This window comes from Dendrobates tinctorius, unplaced genomic scaffold (genome assembly GCF_039654945.1).
Source record: "Dendrobates tinctorius isolate UK_male_01 unplaced genomic scaffold, ASM3965494v1 ptg000019l, whole genome shotgun sequence".
Taxonomy (NCBI): domain Eukaryota; kingdom Metazoa; phylum Chordata; class Amphibia; order Anura; family Dendrobatidae; genus Dendrobates; species Dendrobates tinctorius.
In genome coordinates this window covers 66,439,453-66,463,226 of record NW_027361687.1, presented here as the reverse complement: position 1 = coordinate 66,463,226, position 23,774 = coordinate 66,439,453, and the positions used below count along the sequence as shown (strand labels likewise).

Genomic DNA, 23,774 nt, shown 5'->3' with positions numbered 1-23,774 from the left:
ACCCAATTCCATCCGGCCTGAAAAAAAAACTTCCAACAGTCACGGGATACTAAACCTTATCAGGTCAGGCCTGAGGATAGACTTCTGTTCATTGCCTCCCCAGAACTGTGACTCCCCTATGATCCTCCCCAGAGGAACAAAATGCAAGGTATTGGACCAAGTGAACAAAGCGATTTTCCAGGAGGTCCCTCAGGAAGGATGGAAGGTTTCTACTCCCCATTTTTCCTGGTAAACAAATCAGATCGATCATACCAGGCAATTATAAAATTAAAAAAAAAACTGAACATGCATGTGTAAGGGGATGCCAGGACAGTAGTCATGGCCATAGACACTAAAGCATCCATGTCCCAACCTTCTCCCTCGCAGAAAACTGTAATTCAAAGAAGCTTTATTGGCAGGACTAAATACACATTAGTTTTGCCAAAGCAAGTCCATAATCCACTGCTGAGCATACCTGTGTCTCCAGGTTCAGGTCCCCCTGGGCACTTCCCAGGCAGCGATGGCCCTTCTTCCAGGCGACCCACCCCCAGTAATGGAGACAGTCCAGAATAACTCTAATGTTTTCTTTACTTAGAACTTCACACATTACATCCACAGTTGGCACATCATGGAATTCACATTCAACTTTACTGGCTTTCTCAGCTTTTCCTACTTTGATTCTTCTGTGCGGCACACATTCAGACCATCTTAGATGCTTCCCAGATTCTTTCTGGCCCAACCTCCCCATGATGATGGGTCGCCCTCCCAGGGCTGTGGGGTACTCGGTACCAGGCCGGTGTCAGGGGGAATGTGTCACAGCAGCGGTGACCTGGTCCGTGGCCCTGGGCGCCCAAGTAATCAATGGGAGTTTGTAATGTAGTTTAAGTGGAATGGTTTGACGCCACCTGTGGTGTTCGGCAAGTGAGATGTTAGGCCGACGCTGCATGCAGATCCTCTGGGGCTGGTGTGTTACAGCATAGATGGTGTAGCTCCCCACAGGTGAAGCTGTAGCCACAGGGCTGTGTAGTTGCAATGGATGAGGAGAGGCGCAGGCGGTGTAAATGATGGTGTTCAGATGTAGCGGTGCTGAGCGGGTTGGCTCAAGAATGAATGTAGGACACTGGGGCTTGTAGTTCCAAAGCTTTACTCAGTCTGCGGTACACAAAGGTGCCTGCCTCCAGGCCGTGTCCTCCGGGTCAGAGACTCCGTCAACCTCCAGGCAAGATGGAACACTCCTCTCCAACACTCCGCCAACATGTACCTTTCTGAACGACTCCTCTATAGCACCTTAAAGTGTGAAGATCTCCTAGTACTGAGTTACACTGGAGTTCCTCCTGACTGATGTTCCCAAGAACTCTACTTGTATGGCAGACAGCTGTAGCCTGCTTCGGGGACTCCCTTCTCCCGAGTCCCGGCTCTCTATCCAGTTGCTGTTGTGCCCCAAGTCTTAGATGGGAGTAGTGCATTTACAGCCAACTCCTCCACCGGTGTCTGCTGCAGAACCATAAGTGTCCATACAACCTCGGGGACCGGGCCCCGGCCTTGTGCTGAGAACCTATAGGCAGGGTTCCTCTTCCAACCCACGTCCTCTGTTCTCCTACTCCTTCGTTCCGAACTTGTCTTTCTCTCTCATGGAAGCTTAGGTTTCAGTTCTACGTCTTACTCCTTTCCCGTGCCAGCTGGCTCAGATCACTGAGGCAGCTGCAGCACTCCTTCCTCCATCCCTTCTTCCAGGGATCCTCACTCCTGTCTGACTTCCTACCCGACTGACCTTCTGTCAGACTGACCTGTCATCCTACACTTTCCCACTCTTTTATGTATCTTAACTCCACCCACCTCCCAGCACATCCAGTGTTCCAAGCAGGGAATCACCAAAGGTGCTCTGCTACACTCTAAGCACTGAGCCGCAATGTGGTTGTGCAGAACTACCCTGTTGTGTGGGGTGCGAGTGTTGGAGTGTGGAAAGGAGTTCCCACCTTACCTGGATGGTGGGGCACCCCACCTTAGGAGAAGGTGCAGTACCTCTGTGGTGACTGAGCCTCAGGGGTGCCACAATGACAATTCCTTCTGACTGTTTCGCCCCAGACTTGCAATCATTCGCCACCTGGTTTAGTTGCCTCTGGTAAAGCATCCGGCAAGTCTGTGTCATTCCCTGCGAAGCTTCAACTTCCTTCTGTTCCTCACTCTAAATGACTCCTGCTCTAATGGTGTCCACCCAGGCTATGAGTCACCACATCTTTGTGCTAGTCATCTAGTCATAAAAAGGAAAACAATTATTTCCCCCCCCCCCCCCCCCAATACAAAGCCCTTCCATTCGGCTTGTCTGTAGCCCCTCGGGTGTTTATTTGGTGGCAAAGGCAGTGGTGCACCTGATGGAACAGAACCATTTAATTTAGTTTGTCTTTGACTAATTTGGTGTGTGTAAAATTTGGAACATGTAGGTGTTTAACGGGTAAATCTGCATGGGCTCCTGCAGTGTTTTTCTCCACCAGAGGGAAAGCCAGTGACTGAGGGCAGACATTAGCCTAGAGAGGAACAATTGTTTTGGCCCCCCCCCCCCTTGGCTAAAAACATCTGCCCCAGCCTCTCTAGTCCCATTGCCTTTAGCTGTTGCTCATGGGTTAATGTCACCTTGCTATTTAAAGGTGACATTAAGCTGTGTTAAGACAAGACGCCTATCAATTATTAATCCTATAGTAGTAAAGGGTTAAATACTCACATCAATTAAAAATTTTAAGAGTTTTTGACCAAATTTATGCTGCCAATCCAACTGAAGCCATCGTTCTCCTGTAATAAATGTAAAATAAACCAACAATATCCATACGTCTCCTCAGTTCAGTCAGGACCCCCACTGCAATCGTCATAAGGGGTTAACTAGTCTACAACCATGACCGGTGCTAATGCTACCGGCCCAGGTGTGAACCACTGCAGAATGAAATCATGTCTGCGCATGCTCACCAGCTGACTGGGGATGAACTCATAAGTGTGAGAAAGTTTCAGAACATTTTCTCACACTGTCAAGTTCACCTCAGGTCAGCCAGGGACTCTGTGCAGCCTCAGTGATATCAGCAGTAGTCAGTGAGGCTGCCTGGAGTCCCTGGCTGACCTGAGGTGAACTCGGGAGCATGGGGAAGAGTTCAGAAACTTTCCCACACTTAGTTCATCTCCGGTCAGCCGGGGAGGCTGTGCAGAGTTGAAGTCATTCATTCGGCAGTGGTTTACAGCAGGGCTGGTAGCATTCGCACTGGTCCCTGTTGTAAATTAGTTAACCCCTTGTGACTGCAGCAAAGACAACAAGGGATACTGCAGTGTGCCAGGAAAGGTCAGAGGTCTGGCACCTGCGCACTGCAGTATTTCACTCTGCCCTCAACAGCGTAGATAAAATACACCTGTGCAGGAGCCACGCCAGGAGTTGGGAGGATGTCATTGCTAGAAGATGGGAGGCACCGAAGTGGACCCCCGGGTGACTATAATCTAGTGTTGTGTGTGTGTGTGGGTTTTTTTTTTTTTTTTTTTTTTTTTTTTTTTTTCAGGTTACATCAGGGACTATATACAGTATTATAGAATGCTGTAGATGAGCCCCTGATGGCGGTGGCCGCATCTCGTAGGGCAAAAATGAGGTGACAGTTTCCCTTTAATTTGAAGTTCAATTGAAACCTATAAATGCTGGCTCAGACCCAATACCTCATGTATGGCTAATTGTTGCCGTGCCATTCTAAAGGTTGTACTGTGGGTAAATTGAGGCCACTTTCCTGGTGTCTGTCCCTAACTTCATGTTTTGGCAGCTTTTTTGGGCCAGTTGAAGGTGTTGTGTATGCTGCCTTTTTTTGTTTCTCCCTCCCATTGACTTGTATGGTGTTTGGCGAATATAAAACAAATGAATCGGCAAATATTGCAAATTTGGGGATTTGTAATCCAAAACTGTGAAATATTTGCTAATCTCTAGTTATTTATCATAATTGCCTCAATATGAACTATTAGAGGCATAGTATTGTTGTACAGTGACTAATTTGAAGCAAATTAGTGGTTTAGCCCCCTTAGTGACATGCGCTGTACAAGTACTGCTCTGCAGGAGGTACGTTCATGCCCAGATCAATATTGGTACAGCGGCAGGATCACGTGGCCTCATGCTGAGTGCCGTGGCAGGTGTGTGTCCGATGTATGTGATAGCTGACGCCCATCAGCAATGCCCACGATCGGTGCTAGCACCTATTGTGGGCATTTAACCCCTCTCATGCCACTGTCAGACAGCAGCATAGTGAAGCCTCCTCCCTGCATGCTTCCATCAGCATATTGCAATCGCGTTGCAACATACTGATGGTCCCCATGGAGACCCCAGCACCAAGATTGCCACAGGGCCCTTCCGGGTCATGTAGGGAAGATGGCTTGTGAGCGCCTGCTGATGCCTCCTTCCCTGCCTGTCAGATCCTGATCTGATTCTACAGTGTATCAGACTAGTGATCTGAAGTAATATAGTAATATCCCATATCAGGACAATGTACGAAAAAATAAAGTGAGAATTTTTTAAAAAAACCCTAAATAAAAAGTATTAAGCTGCATAACTGTACAGTAGCTTTTTTTTTCAGAAGCCCCTGACAGAACCAAGAGGGGATTGGAGCGCCCGCCAGGGCAGTGGGGAGTACTCGGTACCAGGACGATCCTTTAAAAGGGCAGCGTCACAGCAGCAGTGACATGGTCCGTGGCCCTGGGCGTCCAATAAAAAGGGGATGTTTTGCAAAGGGGGAAAAAGTCTGTTAAGTTTGACGCCACCTGTGGTGCCTAATCAGAGGTGAACAGTGCTGCAGGCAGATCCTCTGGGATTGATGGTGATGCAGCACAGTTGGTATAGCTCTCCACAGGCAGAGCTTTGTCTCAGGGCAGTTGTGGTAGTGAAGATGTTGTGTTTGAAGATGATGGATAGGTGACACAGGAATGACTAGAGGACACAACAGTGAAGTTTCCTTTTACCTTTTTACTGAGCTGTGCAGGTACAGTCCAGGGCTCAGGTTACAGATGGTTCTGGAGTCTGTCAGCCTGAAAGCAATTTGGGAATCTCCTTATTCAGTTGAGTTGAGTGGCCTCCTCTCTAGTGCTATTCTGAGGTACTTGCTGCTGTGAACTCCAAGTTCCTCTCCCTGTCTGCTACTTGGGTAGAACTCCACTCGCATGACAGGCAGCTGTATCCTGCTTCAGGGATCGCTCCTCTATGGCGTCTCCGGCACACACGTGCTGCTATGTCCTCGAGTCTCAGTTGTGGAAAGAGGATCTGTGGCCTCCTGTCCTCCCGGATTCTGCTGCGGAACTCTAGTACCCACACAGCCTAGGACTCCAGGGTCCAGTCTTTGGCACTGAAGCCTGGGGATGAGCTCGGCTATCGCTCCTGTCTAGAGTTGAGCGACTTTTGCTTTTTTAGGGTCGCGTTTCGTTTCGTGAAACCCGACTTTTCCAAAAGTCGGGTCGAGCAAGATCGTCCGATTATAGGGAAAAGTCGGGGTCGTCCCGAAACACGAAACCCAATGTAAGTCAATGGGGAATAAAAGTCGGCAGTGAGAGGAGGACAGGAAACACACCTACAGTGCCCATTTGAATGCCAAAAGCATCAATTCTTACTTAAGCTTGTCAACCTTAATTAACTTCATAATACAAGTTACGCACTGAAAAATGGGGGTTATTTGGCTAAAGTTGTGGGGGGGGAGGGCTGGCTGCAGGTTTTCATGTGCCCTGGGCGAAAGAGCGCCCCTTTAACACATACCACAACTCATCATGCTCCGATACGGCAGAGAAATAGCGGTATAGTACAATGAAAAATACCTCACTTTTTACATCTCATGACGAGGCCCATCTATTTCTCCATACAAAATCATTGGTCCCATATAATGTTTGAATCAGTATATGATGAGCTCCACATAATGCTACAGTATATGTTGGTCCCCATGGATGAAGCTCCACTGTCTTATGGGCCCAAATAATGCTCCAAACATAATGGGCCCCATTTCTAATGCTCTAGTGTATAATGGGCCCTGTAAATGCTGCTCCAGTGTCTGATGTCCACCTTTGGAATGTTCCAGTGTATGGTGGGCCCCATCTATCATTCTCCAGAGTATAGTGCTCCCCAAAAATTGCTGTCCCAACATAGAAAACAATCAAATAAGTCTCCTCGCTAGGGAATCCCTGTACTTGTCTGGACAGGTGCTGTAGCTTGCTTAACAGCTCGCCAGCCGTTCTCACGCCCAGTATGGATTGCACGTGATTGCACAAAGGTTAGAAAGGGTACCGTATCCCCGGATAACATGTATGGATAGCGTACACATTCAAAATATGTCTCAGGAGGCAGGCTCAGACGGTGTCAGGCACAGTATGGATTGCACGTCATTGCACAAAGGTTAGAAAGGGTACCGTATCCCCGGATAACATGTATGGATAGCATACACATTCAAAATATGTCTCAGGAGGCAGGCTCAGACGGTGTCAGGCACAGTATGGATTGCACGTCATTGCACAAAGGTTAGAAAGGGTACCGTATCCCCGGATAACATGTATGGATAGCATACACATTCAAAATATATGTCTCAGGAGGCAGGCTCAGACGGTGTCAGGCACAGTATGGATTTGACGGCCCAGATTACACAGCGGAGGAGCAGGGAGAAGTAAAGATTGCAAATGCTGGGGCCCTGCCCAAGCAAGGGGGGCCCACTCGTGGGCGTCGGTACTGGCACTGGGCCCCTCATAGTACAGCGGTGTGTCTGACGGCGGGTGTGCACCACCACCGTCAGACACTTGATTGCACTATGAGGGACCCTGTGCCAGTGCCCGCGCCCAAGAGTCGGCCTACCCACCTGTCCAGGGCAACGGCACTCGCACGGTGTCGTGCGCTAGGTGGTGACCCCGGCCATGGGGGGGGGGGAGGCAGCACAGTTAGGGAGTTTTAGAAAGTGGCATATGTTGATGTTGGACATTCAACTGATGCAAAAGGCGAAATAGGTGAAGTACCAGGAAGAGGTGGACCAAAGCAAGCCATTTTTCTGTCACCCTATGTGTCATCAGGGGAAGGTGGGACAAAATCCTTGGAAACCCATGCGTGGTTCATTTTAATGAAGGTTAGATCATCCACATTTTGGGTTGACAGACGGGTCCTTTTTTCTGTCAGGATTGATCCAGCTGCACTGAAGACTCTTTCCGATAGCACACTTGCAGCTGGGCAAGCGAGCTCCTGTAAGGCATATTGGGCCAATTCAGGCCAGGTGTCCAGTTTAGCGGCCCAATAGTCAAAGGGGAATGACCTGTGTGGGAGAACATCGATATGGGAGGAAAAGTAGTTTGTAACCATAGTTGACAACTGCTGTCTCCTGTCACTTTCCATCGATGCAGTATTACCAGTTGTGTGAGCGGTATTTGAAAAATCAGTCCACAACATTGTCATGAAACCCCTGTCTCCAACGCCACTTCTGCTGTGTGCACCACGAACACCTCTGCCAAGCTGCCCCCGGCCCGTACGGCTCGTGTGAGAACCATCACCGCTGCTGTGTGCTGGGAATGCCTCAAGCAACCGATTTACCAGAGTTGCTTGTTTATTAGCCAATATTAGGTCAAGGTTCTCCTGTGGCATGATGTTTTGTAATTTGCCTTTATAGCGTGGATCCAGGATGCTGGCCAACCAGTAGTCGTCATCGTTCATCATTTTGGCAATGCGGGGGTCCCTTTTTAGGATCCGCAAGGCATAATCTGACATGTGGGCCAATGTTCCCGGTGTCAATGATGCACTGCGAGTGCTGGGTGGAGGAGCACTTTCTGGCAAATCCACATCCCTCCAGTCACTCACAAACCCTGTACCAGACCTTGCCACGCCAACATTTTCACTTGCCCCACGAGATGCATCCTCCTCCCCTAAGTAATCATCCCCATCATCCTCCTCCTCCTCCTCCTCCTCCTCCTCCTCCTCCTCCTCCTCCTCCTCCTCCTCTTCTTCCTCCACCTCGTCCAGGAGAGGTCCCTGAGCAGACAATGGCTGAATGTCATCAAGGATTCCCTCCTCCTCTTCCTCCTCATCAACATTGGCTGCAGACGCCTGCTCCTTAAGGTGCGTCAAAGTTTGCATGAGCAGACGCATAAGTGGGATGCTCATGCTTAGGATGGCGTCTGCGCTTACCAGCCGTGTGCATTCCTCAAAACACTGAAGGACTTTACAAAGGTCTTTCAGCTTCGACCACTGCACACCTGTCAACTCCATGTCTGCTCTCAAAGTGCCTGGCCGTGTATCCTCCCATAAATGCATTATGGCCTGCCTCTGCTCGCACAGCCGCTCCACCATGTGCAGGGTGGAGTTCCACCTTGTTGCATTGTCGATAATGAGGCGGTGGTTGGGAAGGTGGAGCAATCGCTGCAGCTTCTGCATACGAACGGAGTGTACAGGCGACCGGCGGATGTGCGCGCACAGTCTTCGCACCTTCTGGAGCAGGGCTGTTAACTCCGGATAATTTTTGAGGAAGCACTGCACCACCAGGTTCAAGGTGTGAGCCAAGCAAGGTATGTGGCTGAGTTTTGAAAGGGCTATGGCTGCCACAAAATTACGGCCGTTATCACTAACTACCTTGCCTGCCTCAAGATGTACACTGCCCAGCCATGACTCAGTTTGTCGCTTCAAGTACTCGGCCAGCACCTCGGCGGTGTGTCTGTCGCCCAAACACATCATCTGCAACACAGCCTGCTGACGCTTTCCACTAGCTGCTCGATAGGGGGACACATCATGTGCAACAGTGGCAGCTGCAGATGGAGTGCTCGTACGACTGCGCTCTGTGGACGAGCTGTCGCTTCTGGAGGAGGAGGGTCGAACGCCTACAGCCAACTGTTTCCTATACCGTGGGCTAGGCAGCACTGTCCCACCACCGCTGTCCCCTGTGGACCCTGCATCCACCACATTAACCCAGTGCGCAGTGATGGACACGTAACGGCCCTGGCCATGCCGACTGGACCATGCATCAGTTGTGAGGTGCACCTTTCCGCTCACTGACTGCTTGAGTGCATGGACAATGCGGTCTTTCACATGATGGTGGAGGGCTGGGATGGCTTTGCGAGAGAAGTGGCGACTGGGTAGGTCATAGCGTGGTACTGCATAGGCCATGAGTTCGCGGAAAGCTGTGCTTTCCACCAACCGAAAGGGCATCATCTCAAACGAGATTAGTTTGGCAATGTGGGCGTTCAAACCCAGTGTACACGGATGAGAGACTGAGTACTTTCTTGACCTACTCAGTGTCTGGGAGGGTGAGCTGGACTTGAGAGCTGCATGCGGTGGACAGGGCGGACTGAGAGGGTTGATGATGGTGATGGAGTTGGTGTTCTTTCTGATGGCCTAGAATCAGTCTTTCGCTGATATAACAGTGGGATTCCCTGACTGCTGTGGCCTTGCAACGACACCTCAACATTTGCTGCTGTGCTAACCGGTGGGCTTACAGTGGGGGAAACAATGTAGCGTTGCTGACTACCTTCGTTGTGATCAGTTGCACATGTGGCACTTGAGGTTTGGTGTTGTGTCCACGCTTGCAAGTGCATGCTGGTTAAATGTCTAAGCATGCAACTGGTATTCAAATTTTTCAGATTTTTCCCTCGGCTAAAGGTCTTTGCGCACTTCTTACAGATAACCTTGGCCTGATCATGAGGATTTTGTTCAAAAAAGTGCCACACTGCACTCTTCCTACTTTGGCAGACATTTTGCGGCCTAGCACGCTGTGATCTTTTGACCCTCTGGACAAGCTGTCCAGCAACTCTTTTGATGTTTGGAACCTGTCTTTGGAGTGCTCCGGGCCTGCCAGATAACAGCTGTTGCGATGTCGATGTCTGCTGTGGATGCTCCTCATGTGAGCTATTGGAAGCAGCACCCTCTTCCCCCAATGGATGCCAATCTGGGTTGAACAACTGGGTCATCCATCACCTCCTCTTCTATGTCATGTGCACCTTTCTCTGTGTCACCGTGTATGGTGGTATAGTGTGCGGGAAGGGGCACCTGAGTCTCATCAGGGTCAAAATCTGGCTCTGTACACTGCGAGGACAATGTAGTGCTCTGAGTGAATGTACCAGCAGAATCATCCATCAGCGGCTGTGCATCAGTGCACTCCATGTCAGATTCATCTTGGCCTGGGTAATTCACCATTTGACTTGATAATCCAGGCATGGTATGTGAAAACAGCTCCATGGAGTAATCAGTAGTATGGCCTGCGTCATCCTTCAATCTTGGTTGGGGTGAAGGACACAAGGAAAGGTGTGGTTCATGAACATGAGCCTCCAATGACGACTCAGTGCTTTTACTTTTTACAACTGAAGAAGAGGAGGCGATAGAGCTGGAGGCTGAGTCAGCAATGTAAGACAAAACTTTTTCCTGATGCTCTGCCTTTAAAAGCGGTTTGCCAACTCCTAGAAAACTAAGCGTTCGAGTCCTTATGTAGCCAGACGATGACGCAGGGTCAGCACCTCCTGCATTCGGTCCTATTTTGCTCTTGCCACTACCATCAGATCCACCACCAACACCATCATTACCAGCTGCCAACCCCCGCCCAATTCCACGGCCTCTTCCACCAGCCTTCCTCATTTTTGGTAGAAATGTAGACAAAATCCAACAAACTATATAGTAATGTAAAACAAGGTACAAGGTGTCTATAGGACAGGGGAGATTCTGAATTTCTGCACACACTTGTGGACAGTGGACACTTGTGGATTGTGTGCGGCCCACTGATATCTGAGCGCTATGTGACACACTCGATGGCACAGCTGCCTGTGACCAAAGTGACGAGAGGATAATGGAGATTTTGAATCTCTGCGTACACTTGTGGACAGTGGACACTTGTGGTTTGTGTCCGGCCCACTGATATCTGAGCGCTATGTGACACGCTCGATGGCACAGCTGCCTGTGACCAAAGTGACGAGAGGATAAGGGAGATTGGATTGCTTTTAAAAAAGCAGTTTGCGGAGCAGTGGGTAAACAGCAATGCCAGCGTGTCAGGAAGCCTTAAAAGGCAGCCCAACAACCAACACCACTGATACACCACAATATAGCCTCCCCTTGCACTGCACACACAGTGACTTGTGTGTTGTGCAGGCCAAATCGCTAGCAGCAGAAGCAGTTTTTTTGTCTTCTTCCCTGCCTAACGCTCTCCCTACAGAATCAGCAGCAACCTCTCCCTATACTAAGATCGGCAGAAGTAAGATGGCGGTCGGCGTGCACGCCCTTTTATACCCCCTGTGACGCCCACCAAAGCAAGCCAATCACTTGCATGCCCTTCTGAAAGATGGTGGTGACCCGTGCCTATGTCATCACGTTGCCCACAGTGTCCGTGGATCCTGATTGGCTGAAAGAGCGCAAAACAAACTTTTGAAACGCGACTTTGGCGCGTAAGTCGCCGACCTCGTGGCCGACCTCATCCTAGGGTCGGGTTTCGTTTCATGAAACCCGACTTTGCCAAAAGTCGGCGACTTTTGAATTTTTTTCGACCCGTTTCGCTCAACTCTACTCCTGTCCCCAGCTTCTCTCTGCATGTCCTCTCTTCACCCTGCTCAGGCATTAACCAAGGGCCCGTAACACACAGCGAGATTGTTGATTTTGTGACGCATCAGCGATCTCTCCAGTGATTATCGCTGTGTGTGAACAGCCCCCTGCCTGGTATCGTGCACGATCATCCTGGGCCATTTTTTTTGATCGTTGGTCTCCTGCTGGCCAGCACTCATCGCTGCGAGAGATCAGCGACGCTGGTTTCCAACATAAACATCGGATAACTAAGAGCCGCGAGGCTCTTGGATACCTGCTGTTTACCCTAGATACCATCACACGCTGGTATCTAGGGTAAACAGCAGGTATCCAAAAGCCACGTGGCTTAGATACCCGCTGTTTACATTGGAAACCAGCTTGCTCGCTGGTCCTGATCACTGGAGGGGCTGTCGAACGATGTCCCAGTGGTCCCATCCATGTCAGATCGTTGGTGGGATCGCTGGGACATCGTTATGTGTAACAGGGCCTTATCTCTAACTTCCTCCTCCTGGCCAGAGAGCAGCTCCTCTGAAGCTGTTTAGAGCTCCCTCTGCTGGCCTGAAGCAGGAACTGTGTTGTATGCTGGAACTACCTGAAAAGGGGATCCCTTCCTTGCTCCCTGGCATGACCTCACTCCACCCTTGAGGCAGGCAAGGCCATTATGGCAACCGAACTCCTGGGGTGCCACAGGATCCACCCTCTGGGAACAGGAAACCTACAGATATAAAAGGGCGGCACCTCTCCCATGCATCATTTGGATTACATAGCTTGAGGACCTCCATGGTTAATGGGACAAAATATATACACAACCTGAGCTAATCAACCCACGTGAAAATAAGGAAGTGCGCACCCACACGTGAAAGGGAGGGAAACTAAGGGTGCTGTCATGGGCTTCCAAAAAATACCATTACGGTACGTAACTTAATACTTTATTCAGACTCCCATGACAGCACCATGGAGGGAGGGACCACAGCCTGCAGTACCCTTAACCTGAAGCTGAGATCTGAGGAATCGCCCATGTCTTGCCTATAATGGCTAAAGGTGCAAGGCAATGACCACATAGCCACCTTACTGTTGAGTTCATTTTCCCCTTCATTACTGAGGCCTGAGGAACTTCCTCTTCTGGTAAAGAAGGGTAGTGAGCCTTATTATCAAACACCTGAGGCTGATGATGATGACTGGCTGAGTGGAGTTACTGACTGGATATAAGGCTGTCGACGCCCTTCTGCCCTGCGGGTGATTTCTCTGTGGGATCCTTGGAGACCAGTCTGATTTCCTGCTCCTCTAAAGCTAAGTTTGCTGCTCGGCCTTTTGCATTTGTGCTTTGACTTTGTTTTGCTTTGTATTTCTGGATTTCTGCCATTCCCTGCTGGGGTGTGCTGAATTCCTTTAGCTCTGTCTTCTGAAAATACCTGAGTGCTGATTTAGTGTTTGAAGCCTAGCTGCTTCAGGGCCTTTTTCATATCAGCTTGTTGGCTTATGTCTTTGATAGGGTTTTGGCAGATTGCAGACAGCAGCCTTCCTGTCCTTTCCTATCTAGTTAGCTTGGGCCCCGTCTTTGCTCAGTCTATCTTTCTGTCTGTGTTAGTGTTTTTATCTTGCTTCACCGTCATTATATGTTGGGGGCTGCCTATTGCTTTGGGGTCTGCTCTGGGGCAGTTTAGATTTCCCCTTTCTTTCTTTAGGCCTATTTAATTCTCCGGCTGTGATCGAGGGGTCTAGGGCATTGTAGGAACCCCCCACGGCTACTGCTAGTTGTGTTGATAGGTTCAGGGGTCTGCAATCTGATAGCTGCCAACTTCTCTGGTTTTTTGGACTTAGCTTGTATTTCTGCTTTTGCCTCCTACGGTGACTCATTCATAACACCTTACATATCTGGTTGGACTCTCGATCTTTCTGCCCAAGAGGTTGCCATGGCTCTGGTAGAATGCGCCCTTAAGTTCTGTGGAGCCAGACTGCCACCTGCTGTGTAACCTAGAACCTCCCTAATCCATCTGGCTAACGTACACTCTAAAGCGGGAGTCACACATAGCAATCTCGCTAGCGATACCACTGCTGAGTCACAACTTTTGTGACGTAACAGCGATCTCACCAGCGAGATCGTTGTGTGTGACAGCGATCAGCAACCGGCCACCCTGCCGAGATCGCTGTATGAAACCTCTGGACATTTTTTTTTTTTTTTTTTTTTTTTTTTGGTCGCTGGTCTCCCGCTGGCCAGAACACATCATTGCGGGAGACCAGCGATCAGCTGTAAAAAATAGAATTAAAATAAAAAATATTGTTATTCTCACCTTCCGACGTCCCGCGCAGCATTCCCGCCTCTCTCCACGCTCCGGTCCCAGTGATCCTTTGCATGAATGACCGCGAGACTTCATGCTCCCGCAAGACCGTGACGTCTCGCGGTCATTCTCGCAAAGGATTACTGGGACCTGGAGCGTGGAGAGGCGGGAATGCTGCGCGGGACGTCGGAAGGTGAGAATAACAATATTTTTTATTTTAATTCTATTTTTTTACAGGGAAGGCAAGCGATGCCGGGCGCTTGGCATCGCTGTGCTGATATCTGGTGAAGCTGTTGTGTGACAGCTCACCAGCGATCACATAGCGACTTACCAGCGATCCTGACACCTTGATATCGGTGTCGGTATCGCTGGCAAGTCGCTATGTGTGACTCCAGCTTAACTCTAAAGGTACTGTCACACTTAGTGATGCACCAGCGATCCCAACCAGCGATATGATGCGGTCAGGATCACTGGTGCATCGCTAGTGGGCTGCCACACAGGCAGATCTCACCAGCGACATAGCAGCAGTCGGGGGTCGTTACTTACCTGTCAGACAAGGCGATCCTGACGTCCTTCCATGCGTCGCTCGTCGGTGCCACAGGAAGCCCAACAGGAAGCTGACGACGAGAAACGGCGGTGGCCGTTCTCACGCGATCAGCAATAATCAGCGGGGAAGCCGGCCGGAGGCAAGTATCAGACATGGCGATATCGCTGCTACGTCACAAAAACCAGTGACGTTATAGCAATATTGCTAGCGATATCGCTTAGTATGACAGGCCCTTAAGACCCTTCCTAGAGCCCTGGAAGGATATAAATAAGGCGTTGTCTCTTTTCCAGGGATTAGTGACAGATACTTTAATGGGCATCTTCTAACATCTAAGGTATGAAGTTTTTCCTCCTTCTGGTTAGGGAGGAAAGAGGGGAGAACTCTATTGTGTTCTCTGGAAGTCTGAGGCAATCTTGGGCAGGTAGGTAGGGTTTGGCCTAAGTACTACCCTGGCATTCAACATCTGCATGTAAGGAGGGATCCTAGAGTGCCTGGATATAGGTTATTTTATGTGCCGAAGTAAAGGCTACTTTCTCTAGCAACCTTCCACGACAGCATAGGAGGATGTCTCCACGCCCTAATGAGGGACAGGAAGCACGAGAGGTTAAAAGGTCCCTCCCTCTCACCAGTGACTTTCCTGTCCCCCATGGGGCATGGAGAGGTCTGGTATGCGGTGTGGCCGGCTGCCGCAGCATACTTGGAAGATGCCAAAAGCCGGGCAGTGGTGGTCGGTGGCGCCGCCTCCCCTCAGTTTCTGCTCCCGTCTTCTCTGAATTCGGGACCGTTTCCTGGCGCTCCCCTATGGGGAGTAAAGCGGGCCAGTGATCCCTGACCGGAGGTCTCCTGCAGCTCTCCGGTCTCTCCTCCTCCCACTGCGTGCAGTGCGATACCGGAAGTGACGTCAGCGCGCGTGTCACTTCCGGGGTATGTGGAGGTCGCGCTATCATGGCGGCCTCCCATCCTATTGCCGGCGCGTGGAGCTCGCCAGCGTTGCTGTGCCTGCTCCGGGACCCAGGGAGTAGGAGGGGGAAACAGGTAACTGCGCTGAGGGTGGGGTTAATCTCATATTAACCCGCCGGAAGACACCGACGGGTAAGATGAGTATCCCCTGTTAGCATGGACGGGTCTTCCTGCCCTGTGTCTGCAGAGCCCAGTGCTGCCCCAGCCACAGTAAGTGTCCAGGGGGGGTCCTAATGGTGCGGTCAGGGCATAGGTCCTCCAAAATGCTTCTCCCCCTTATTCCATAGGGAGAAAAGTCTGCCCATAAGAGCACCAATACATCTAGCAAGTCGGCCAAATGTGCCATATGTAGCACAAAACTTCCCTCAAATTGGGAGAAGAAGCTATGTCAAGCTTGCACGGATAAGGTGGGAGCATTCGTCATTGACAAAATCCGCAGCTTGGTTACCAATCAGGTTCAAACCTCTTTAGCTGAGCTGCCCCCCCCCCACCACCACCTCCACTCCCTCCGATGGTGGGTTCACCACCCCCTAAAAAACAGAAGATTCAAATAGAGGATTCAGAATCAGAAAGATCATACAATTAGGGATCTGAGAATTGGTAACAACCAGGAACCTCTAGGTCAGCTGACACTAGAAGGTACCTCCTTTCCACGGAATATGTGGAGGAGCTGGTCAGTGCAGTACATGCCACTATGAGCCTAGAGGACAAACCCATCACGCAGACAGCACAGGATTGCATGTTCGGTGGATATGAGGGGCCTAAGCGAACAGGGTTTCCAGTTCACAGGAGTGTAGCAAATATGATTTCCCAGGAATGGGAGTATCCAGAAAAATGCTACTCGGCCCCTTCAGAACTCTGACATAGATTTCCCCTAGAGGGAGAGGAATTTAGATGGGACATCCCGAAGGTAGATGTCCAGGTAGCAAGAGTGGTAAAAGCGGTTCTGCCATTCGATGATGCATCCCAGCTTAGAGACCCGATGGACCGTAAAGCAGAAAGCCTCCTAAGAAAAGCCTGGGAAACCTCTGCCTTTACTTTAAAATCTGGAATCGCATCCACCTGTGTCTCTAGGTCCCTCTTCCAATGGATAGGGGAGCTAGAGAGCCATATTTCTCATGGTACCTCAAGGAGTGACCTCAACTCCCTTCCTATCCAGGTTTCCTGGTGGATGCATCAATGGAGATGATCCGTGCCTCTGCCAGGGCCATGGTCCAGTCAAATTCCGCCATACGGGCCCTCTGGCATAAAACATGGATTGGGGACATTACATCCAAAGTTAAACTCTGCTCTTTACCCTTCAAAGGCGAACATGTTTTCGGCCCAGCCTTAGACGAAATTAGAAAAGGACACAGAGATAAAAAGGTGCTTCCAGAGCAGAGGACCACAAAGCGTCTTTTTCGAGCCCCCCCAGAGTCAGTCATCCCAACCGTGAGGAAAGGGAAAGATGTGAAGATGGAGCTACGCTAAAGGGAGAGGCAGGAACATTCTGGTCCCCCAGCAGCAGTAACCTCAAGAAAAGCAATGACTCGATCCCGGTCGGGGGAAGGCTTTCGAGGTTTTTTTTTTTTTTTTTTTTTTTTTTCTTGCTTGGCAGTTGATCTCCAACAGCCCCTGGGTCCTCAGTGTGATCAGAGAGGGCCTTCTGCTAGAGCTCGAATCCTCTCCCCCCCGCGGGGTATAAGAGTTACCTCCCTACCACCTCGGCAGATCCCAGCATTGAACAAGGAAGGGGGCATTATTCCAGATTGTTCCTAGTAAATAAGCCCACAGGGGAGGCAAGAATAATAAATCTGAAAGGCCTCAACCGACACATTGCGTATCGCAAATTTAAGGTGGAGTCAGTAAAGACCGCCATTCCTCTGATAGGGCCGTCGTACTTCATGGCAACCATAGATCTGAAGGATGCTCTTTTCCACATCCCCATACTTCCTGTGGGAAGGATGTATCTGAGCTTTGCAATTTGTCAAGGTCTGGAAGTCAAGCACTTTCAATACAATGTGCTTCCCTTTGGAATATCCTCTGCCCCCCCCCCCCCCCCCGAGGTTTTTTTTACAAAATTTATGACAGAAGCCATGTCCTACATCAGAAGCCGGTGTATATGTATTGTACCTTATCTGGATGACCTACTGATAATAGGGTCCTCTTACCAGACCCTGGAAGACCAGGTAGCGCAGACTCTGGACATTCTTCAATCATTGGGGTGGATCCCAAATATAAAGAAATCACACATTCAACCCTCTCTGGAGGTAAAATTCTTAGGAATCTTACTAGATTCAAAGAATCAGATGTCCTTCCTCCTGGAGGAACATCAGAGGTCCATAATGTCAAGAGTCTCATATTTCAGGGGACAGAGGTCCCTGACCCTCAGGTCAGCCTTGTCCATATTAGGGTTAATGGCCTCCTCCATCCAGTCAGTGCCCTGGGCTCAGGCCCACTCCAGAACGCTCCAATCCCATATCTTAAGAAACTGGAACAGGGATCACACCTGCCTGAACAAGAGTCCAGACCCCAGGAACAGTGAAAGCCTCACTGGCATGGTGGATGGACCGCAAAAACCTGTGCAGGGGAATCAACTGGTCCCAGATCCCCTTAATTAGTTGCAAAAAAGGCTGGGGAGCTGTAGTGTCTCGACAACCATTCCAAGGGTTATGGAGCCAGAAATGAGTGCAAGATCCTCAATTTTCAGGGAGCTGAAGGCAGTGGAGGAAGCCCTCCGGACAGCAAGACATCTGGTCCAAGATCAACATATCAGTCTACTCGGACAATGTAACAGTGGCACATCTCAGGCATCAGGGCGGCACAAGATCCAGCAACCTGGAGGGCGTCTCGGGCCGAATATTTTGCTGGGCCAAAAGACACCTCCGTTCCCTGACAGCGGTCCACCTGAAAGGTACGGCCAATCTTCAGGAAGATTTCCTGAGCAGAAAACGCATCCAGCCTGGCGAATGGACCCTGAATGGAAGAATCTTTTGAATACTAGTCAGCAGGTGGGGTCTTCCAGAGGTGGACCTTCTAGCCTCAGGAGAGAATGCTCAAGTGAGAGACTACTGATCCCTGGGAGTGGACGCCTTTGCCCACAAGTGGAGGTTCCGTCTAGCATATGCCTTCCCGCCGGTTCCAATCCTTGCTGCAACCCTGAGAAAAATCCGGGAGGATCAGACCCCAACCATTCTAGTAGCTCCGCTGTGGCCAAAGAGGAGCTGGTATTCTCTAATTACAGAACTACGGGTAGATGGGCCATTCATCCTGCCCATAGAAGACTACCTTCTCTTGCAGGTCCCTCCTATACCACCCAAACCTTCAGGGAATGAGGTTAGCGGCCTGGCTTCTGAAGCCCAGATCTTGAGAGCCAAGGGGCTATCTGAGGCAGTAATTAAAACCCTCCAGAAATCTCGGAAGCCGGTCACCATTGCCATATATAATAAAATATGGGAGAGTCTCCTCATGGTGTCTGCCAGACCTGCCCGACCCAGACAACCCTAACACTTCCCGTATCCTGGATTTCTTGCAGAGGGGGCTGGAACTAGGTCTAAAACCTAGCACACTAAAAGTACAAGTATCAGCATTAAGTTCCATGTTTGACTGTGACTTGGCTAACCACAGGTGGATAAAAAGATTCATGACATCAGCCGCTAGGCTACATCCAAAAAACTAATTTCCGTTCCACCATGGGACTTGAATGTGGTGCTTACGGGACTCACTCAATCACCTTTTGAGCCTCTATCATCCTGTACTTCTCAGCTCCTCACCTACAAATTAGCCTTCCTTATAGCAATAACCTCAGCAAGGTGAGAAGGAGAGCTCCAGGCTCTCTCAATCAAGGAACCCTACCTAACAGACGATTCCATAGTTCTCTCCCTTGATCCATCTTTTCTACCAAAGGATGTGTCTGACTTTCATCTCTGAAGCATACCTGGCGCAAAATATCACTCCCCCTGCAGGGATCAAAGTGCATTCAACACAATCTACCTCTACTTCATGGGCTGAGAGGGCAGGTGCATCTTCAGAGCAGATTTGTAAGGCAGCAACCTGGTCCTCCTTACATACTTTTACTAAACACTATATATTAGACCTTGTGTCCAACAGGGATCTAGTCTTTGGACGAAAAGTTCTTCAGGCCGTCACTCCCCACCCCCACCCCCCAGTGCAGTATAGGTTGTTATGCCTCCTATGCTGTCGTGGAAGGTTGCTAGAGAAAATAGAATTAGACTTACCGGTAATTCTAATTCCACGACACCACTATTTCCCTCCCTGCATTCTTGGACAAATTCTGAGAATCCTAAGATAACCTATGGTAATCAGTTGTAAGTCACTGGTGAGAGGGAGGTGGGAGGGACCTCTTAACCTCTCGTGCTTCCTGTCCCCCATTAGGGCATGGAGACATCCTCCTATGCTGTCGTGGAAGATTTCTAGAAACCGAATTACCGGTAAGTCTAATTCTATTTTTGAGGGCAGGGCCTGTTTTAGGCAGTGGGGCCCTAGGCAAAGTTTAAAATGGGGCCCCAAATGCTAACACTGCACATCACACAGAAGCATTTCGATTGTATTTACATGCGCTGAGTTCAGGCCGCTAAATGAGTATGATCGACAATGTTGTCAGAATGATGGGGACACAACAATCACTAATGGATCTATCTGTCCCCATACAGTATCGTTATCAGCAGCACATCTTCAGTTTACACTCCATATAATGTGCCCCATAGTCCTCCATATAGTATAATACACTCAGTCCTCCATACAATATAATACACTCCTCATAGTCCTCCATATATTAAAATACACTGCTCAGTCCTCCATATAGTATGATACTCCTCATAGTGCTCCATATAGTATAATACACCGCCATTCATCCATGTAGTACAATTCACTTTCCATAGTATAATGCACCCCATAGTTCTTCACATAGTATAATCTATTCCCCATAGTCCTCGATACAGTATAATGCAGCCCCACCATTCAATATAATGTAACCCCCCCATAGAATATAATGCAGCCATCCCACAGAATATAATGTAACCCCCATAGAATAATGTAGCCCCCTCATAGTATAACAAAGTCCCCCATACAATATAATCTAGCCCCTATATGAGGGGGCTACATTATATTCTATGGGGGGGTGATTGTATCATACACTCCGAGGGGGCTACAATATATTCTAGAGTGTGATGCAATCACCCCCCCATAGAATATAATATAGTACAGCCCCCCCCCCCCCCCCCAAGTACTCGCTTTTACATAAAACTACTATTCCCTCCTCATGCCCGCCTGCTCCTGTCTCGGCGGCTGCTCTGCCTGGTACACTGTGAGTGTGCCATCGCGCACCCGCAGTGTCAGAGGCAGAGCGGGGAATGATGGGAGGGGGAGCTCTCCTCCATCATTGCTTTGACCTGTACCAGTGTCATTCAATGTGGCGAAGGGGGAGTCGGCACTGGGGTCAGGCAGGCCCTCCTGCCTCATGGGCTCCATAGCAGCTGCATGATGTGCTGCTAGCTGGGGGAGCGGGGGCGCTAAGCAGCTGCCTGCCCCTAACGCCAGCCCTGTTTGAGGGATAGGATCTTAATTGAGGCAGATACCATGGGTTTAAGCATAGTCTCCATCATTGCCGTAAAGACTAAGTTTAAGTCCCATGGTACGCACCTTACCCTATGTATGGGCCTAGATCTGCCAGCTGCTTTAATGAATCTGGATATCCAGTATTTGATCGTCCATGACAGTGTGGCGCCCCCAGGAGTATGGTCGCCACAGTGGAATTGCCTTTCTCCAGGGAGAGTGATGTCATGCCTGGAAGTAATGAAGGGTCTCTCTGGCAGTTAACCATTGCATACAACACAGTTCCTCTCCAGGCCAGCAGGGGAGCTCTGAACCAATACTAAGGGGAAGAGCTCTCTGGGAGCCAGGAAGGAGTGGGTCAGTTAGTGTGAGGAGGGCGTCGTGTGCAGACGTGGAGTAGAAGAGCTGGGGAGACTGAGGAAAGTGGAGAGCTCAGTCCCAGTGATAGAGGATTCCCCTTGAGATAGAGACTTTAGAGAATCCTTAAGAGGAAAAAGGCAGAGTTTCTCAGGATCAGACTCCTCAGCTGCCCCTAGGGGAAATGAAGATTCCTCAGAGCCCTCAACCTCTAATACATCCTCTTCAAAGAAGACTCCAATCGTTTCTGCTTAAGTCTAGAACAGGTGGACAAATTAGTCAAAACAGTAAGGTGGAAGAAACCAGAAAAGGGCTCCCTACCACTGACCTTTACGCAATGATATCCCTTTGAGGACCCCTTGGTGAACAGGTGGGATAAAGCCCCAAAATCGGATGCACCGGTGGCTAAAGCATCCAAAAAATCAGCTATTCCCTCTGACGACATGGCCTCCTTGAAAGATCCACTGGACAAAAAGTCAGATTCCTTTCTGAAAGGGACATGGGAAATGTCAGCTGGCGCCCTAAGGCTGGCGGCAGTGGCTACATGCACAGTCAGATATGATGGTCTGGCTTGACCAGCTTGAGTCAGAGGACGGAGCCTCGAGAGTCCATCCTGAAGAACCTTCCTAAAATCCAAAATGCTGCAGCCTTTTAAGCCAATGATTCGGCAATGATGGCGGCCAAAGCCACAGGTCTATCAAATGCAGCCTGAAGGGCAATATGGCTGAAGTGCTGGCCCAGAGATATCCAGGCCAGATCCCGTCTTTGCTCCATCCCGTATGAGGGGGAATATCTCTTCGGTCCAGTTCTAGATGAACTTTTGGAGAAAGTCGGGGACGATAAAAAAAATTCCCTAGCCTGCCAACCCCTTCCTATAGACAACCCTTCACTAGAAAGAGGTTTTTCCATAGAAGATCATCCAGAGATCGAGGCAGATGGGAAGATAAGAGGAAGAAAGGCACCAGTTTTATGTTTGGAGGGGGACACCAGGACGGATCATCCCATGAGACCAAGAAGCCTCCCCAATGACTATCTGCCTTCTACCCAGCCTGGTCACTGATTTCAAACAGTAACTGGATCCTGGGGTTGGTAGCCTCAGGTCTACGGCTAGAATTCTCCTGTATCCCCCGGAACAGTTTTAAGATCACCCCCTCTCAGGTCTTCCCTATCGGAACAAGCTGCCCTAGAAACTGAAATCCATGACCTGTGCTATAAAAAGGTCCTGACAGAGGTACTGGAGGTGGAAAAAGGCAAAGGCTTCTACTCCCCTCTATTCCTGGTCTATAAGCCAGATGGCTCTTACAGGACCACAATCCATCTGAAGGTACTCAATAAATTCCTGGTCATTCACCCATTTAAAATGGAAACAATCAATTCCATAATAAAATTACTGTTTAAATCACACACCATAAAGCAGTTTTCAAAGGATGCCTACCACCATATAACCATCCATGCATCTCATCAGCATTTCCTTAGAGTAGCGGTTCATTTAGAGGAGTCGGTCCAGCATTTCCAATATTTCGCCCTTCCCTTTGGTATTGCAGTCGTCCCCCCCGAGTGTTCACTAAGGTGATAGCTGAGGTTATGGCCCATCTGCACGAAGCAGATATCCTAGTAATCTCCTACCTGGATGACTTCCTTATTGTAGGCTAAACAGACCATTGTATGGATCAGTTGCAAAAAGCTAAGTCAGCCCTAGAACATTTAGGGTGGCTACTGGACATTAAAAGTCCCATCTACAGTCCATGAGAATTCAGCAGTTCTTGTGCCTAATCTTAGATTTGCAGAATCGGGAGTGTCTGCCACCCAAAAAATTCATTCACCTACGTTATCAGGTCTTGAACGCCTCAAATAACCCTGCCATGTCTCTCCTAGGTTCCCTCTTGTCCTGCATCCCCGTGGTCCGGTGGGCCCAGTTCCATACAAGGGTACTACAGGGCAAGGTTTTACTTCATCAAAAAAATCCCTGGGGGTTACCTAGAAGGCCAATTGACTTTGTCCCAAAATACTATAAAATCCCTTGGTTGGCGGCTAGAGGAATACAACCTAGCCAGAGGGGTGCCCTGGGAATATAACATAACCCGTGCAGTCACCACGGACGCAAGCCCTACCGAATTGGGGGGGCCCATATGGGGGAGGTCTTAGTCCAGGACCTATGGGAGCACCATCAGGTAGAAATGTCCTCTAACCTCAAAGGGCTAACAGTAGTAGGACAGGCGGTTAAAAGCTTTGTGTATCTACAGGGTCATCATGTTTGAATATTCTCTGACAATCAGGTCACCGTGGCTTATATCAATCACCAAGGTGGGACTCATTCCAGACCCCTGATGAATGTAGCAGAGCGGCTATTCCAACTGGCAGAAAAGGATCTTCTGTCTTTAACAGCTCTGCATATAAAAGGAAGAGAAAACACCACAGTGGACTTAAGCTGCAACCTTCTAAAACAAGGGGAATGGTCCTTGAAAACCTACCTTTGACCTGATAGTACAAAAATGGGAACAGCCAGAAGTGGACCTTTGCCACCAGGGAGAACAGGAAAGTGTCTCAGTTTTGCTCTCTAAATCCCAGAAAAGGCCCTCTGGCAGTA

General features: G+C 49.5%; 1 protein-coding gene across 6 annotated transcripts in view; it reads left to right on the top strand.

Moving 5' to 3' along the window:
- LOC141083023 (fibrinogen-like protein 1) overlaps positions 1-23,774 on the top strand; it is a 145,494-nt gene that overhangs the window by 29,514 nt on the left and 92,206 nt on the right. For 2 of the 6 annotated variants that reach the window (XM_073567167.1, XM_073567164.1), the window contains one exon: positions 19,652-19,707. The exons of the other annotated variants lie outside the window; for them this stretch is intronic. Coding sequence is in view for 1 of the 2 variants with exons in the window: in XM_073567164.1 (XP_073423265.1) it covers positions 19,652-19,707 (56 nt within the window). In the remaining variant the exon portion in view is untranslated. The remainder of the gene's footprint in view (positions 1-19,651; positions 19,708-23,774) is intronic. 6 annotated transcript variants of the gene reach the window in all.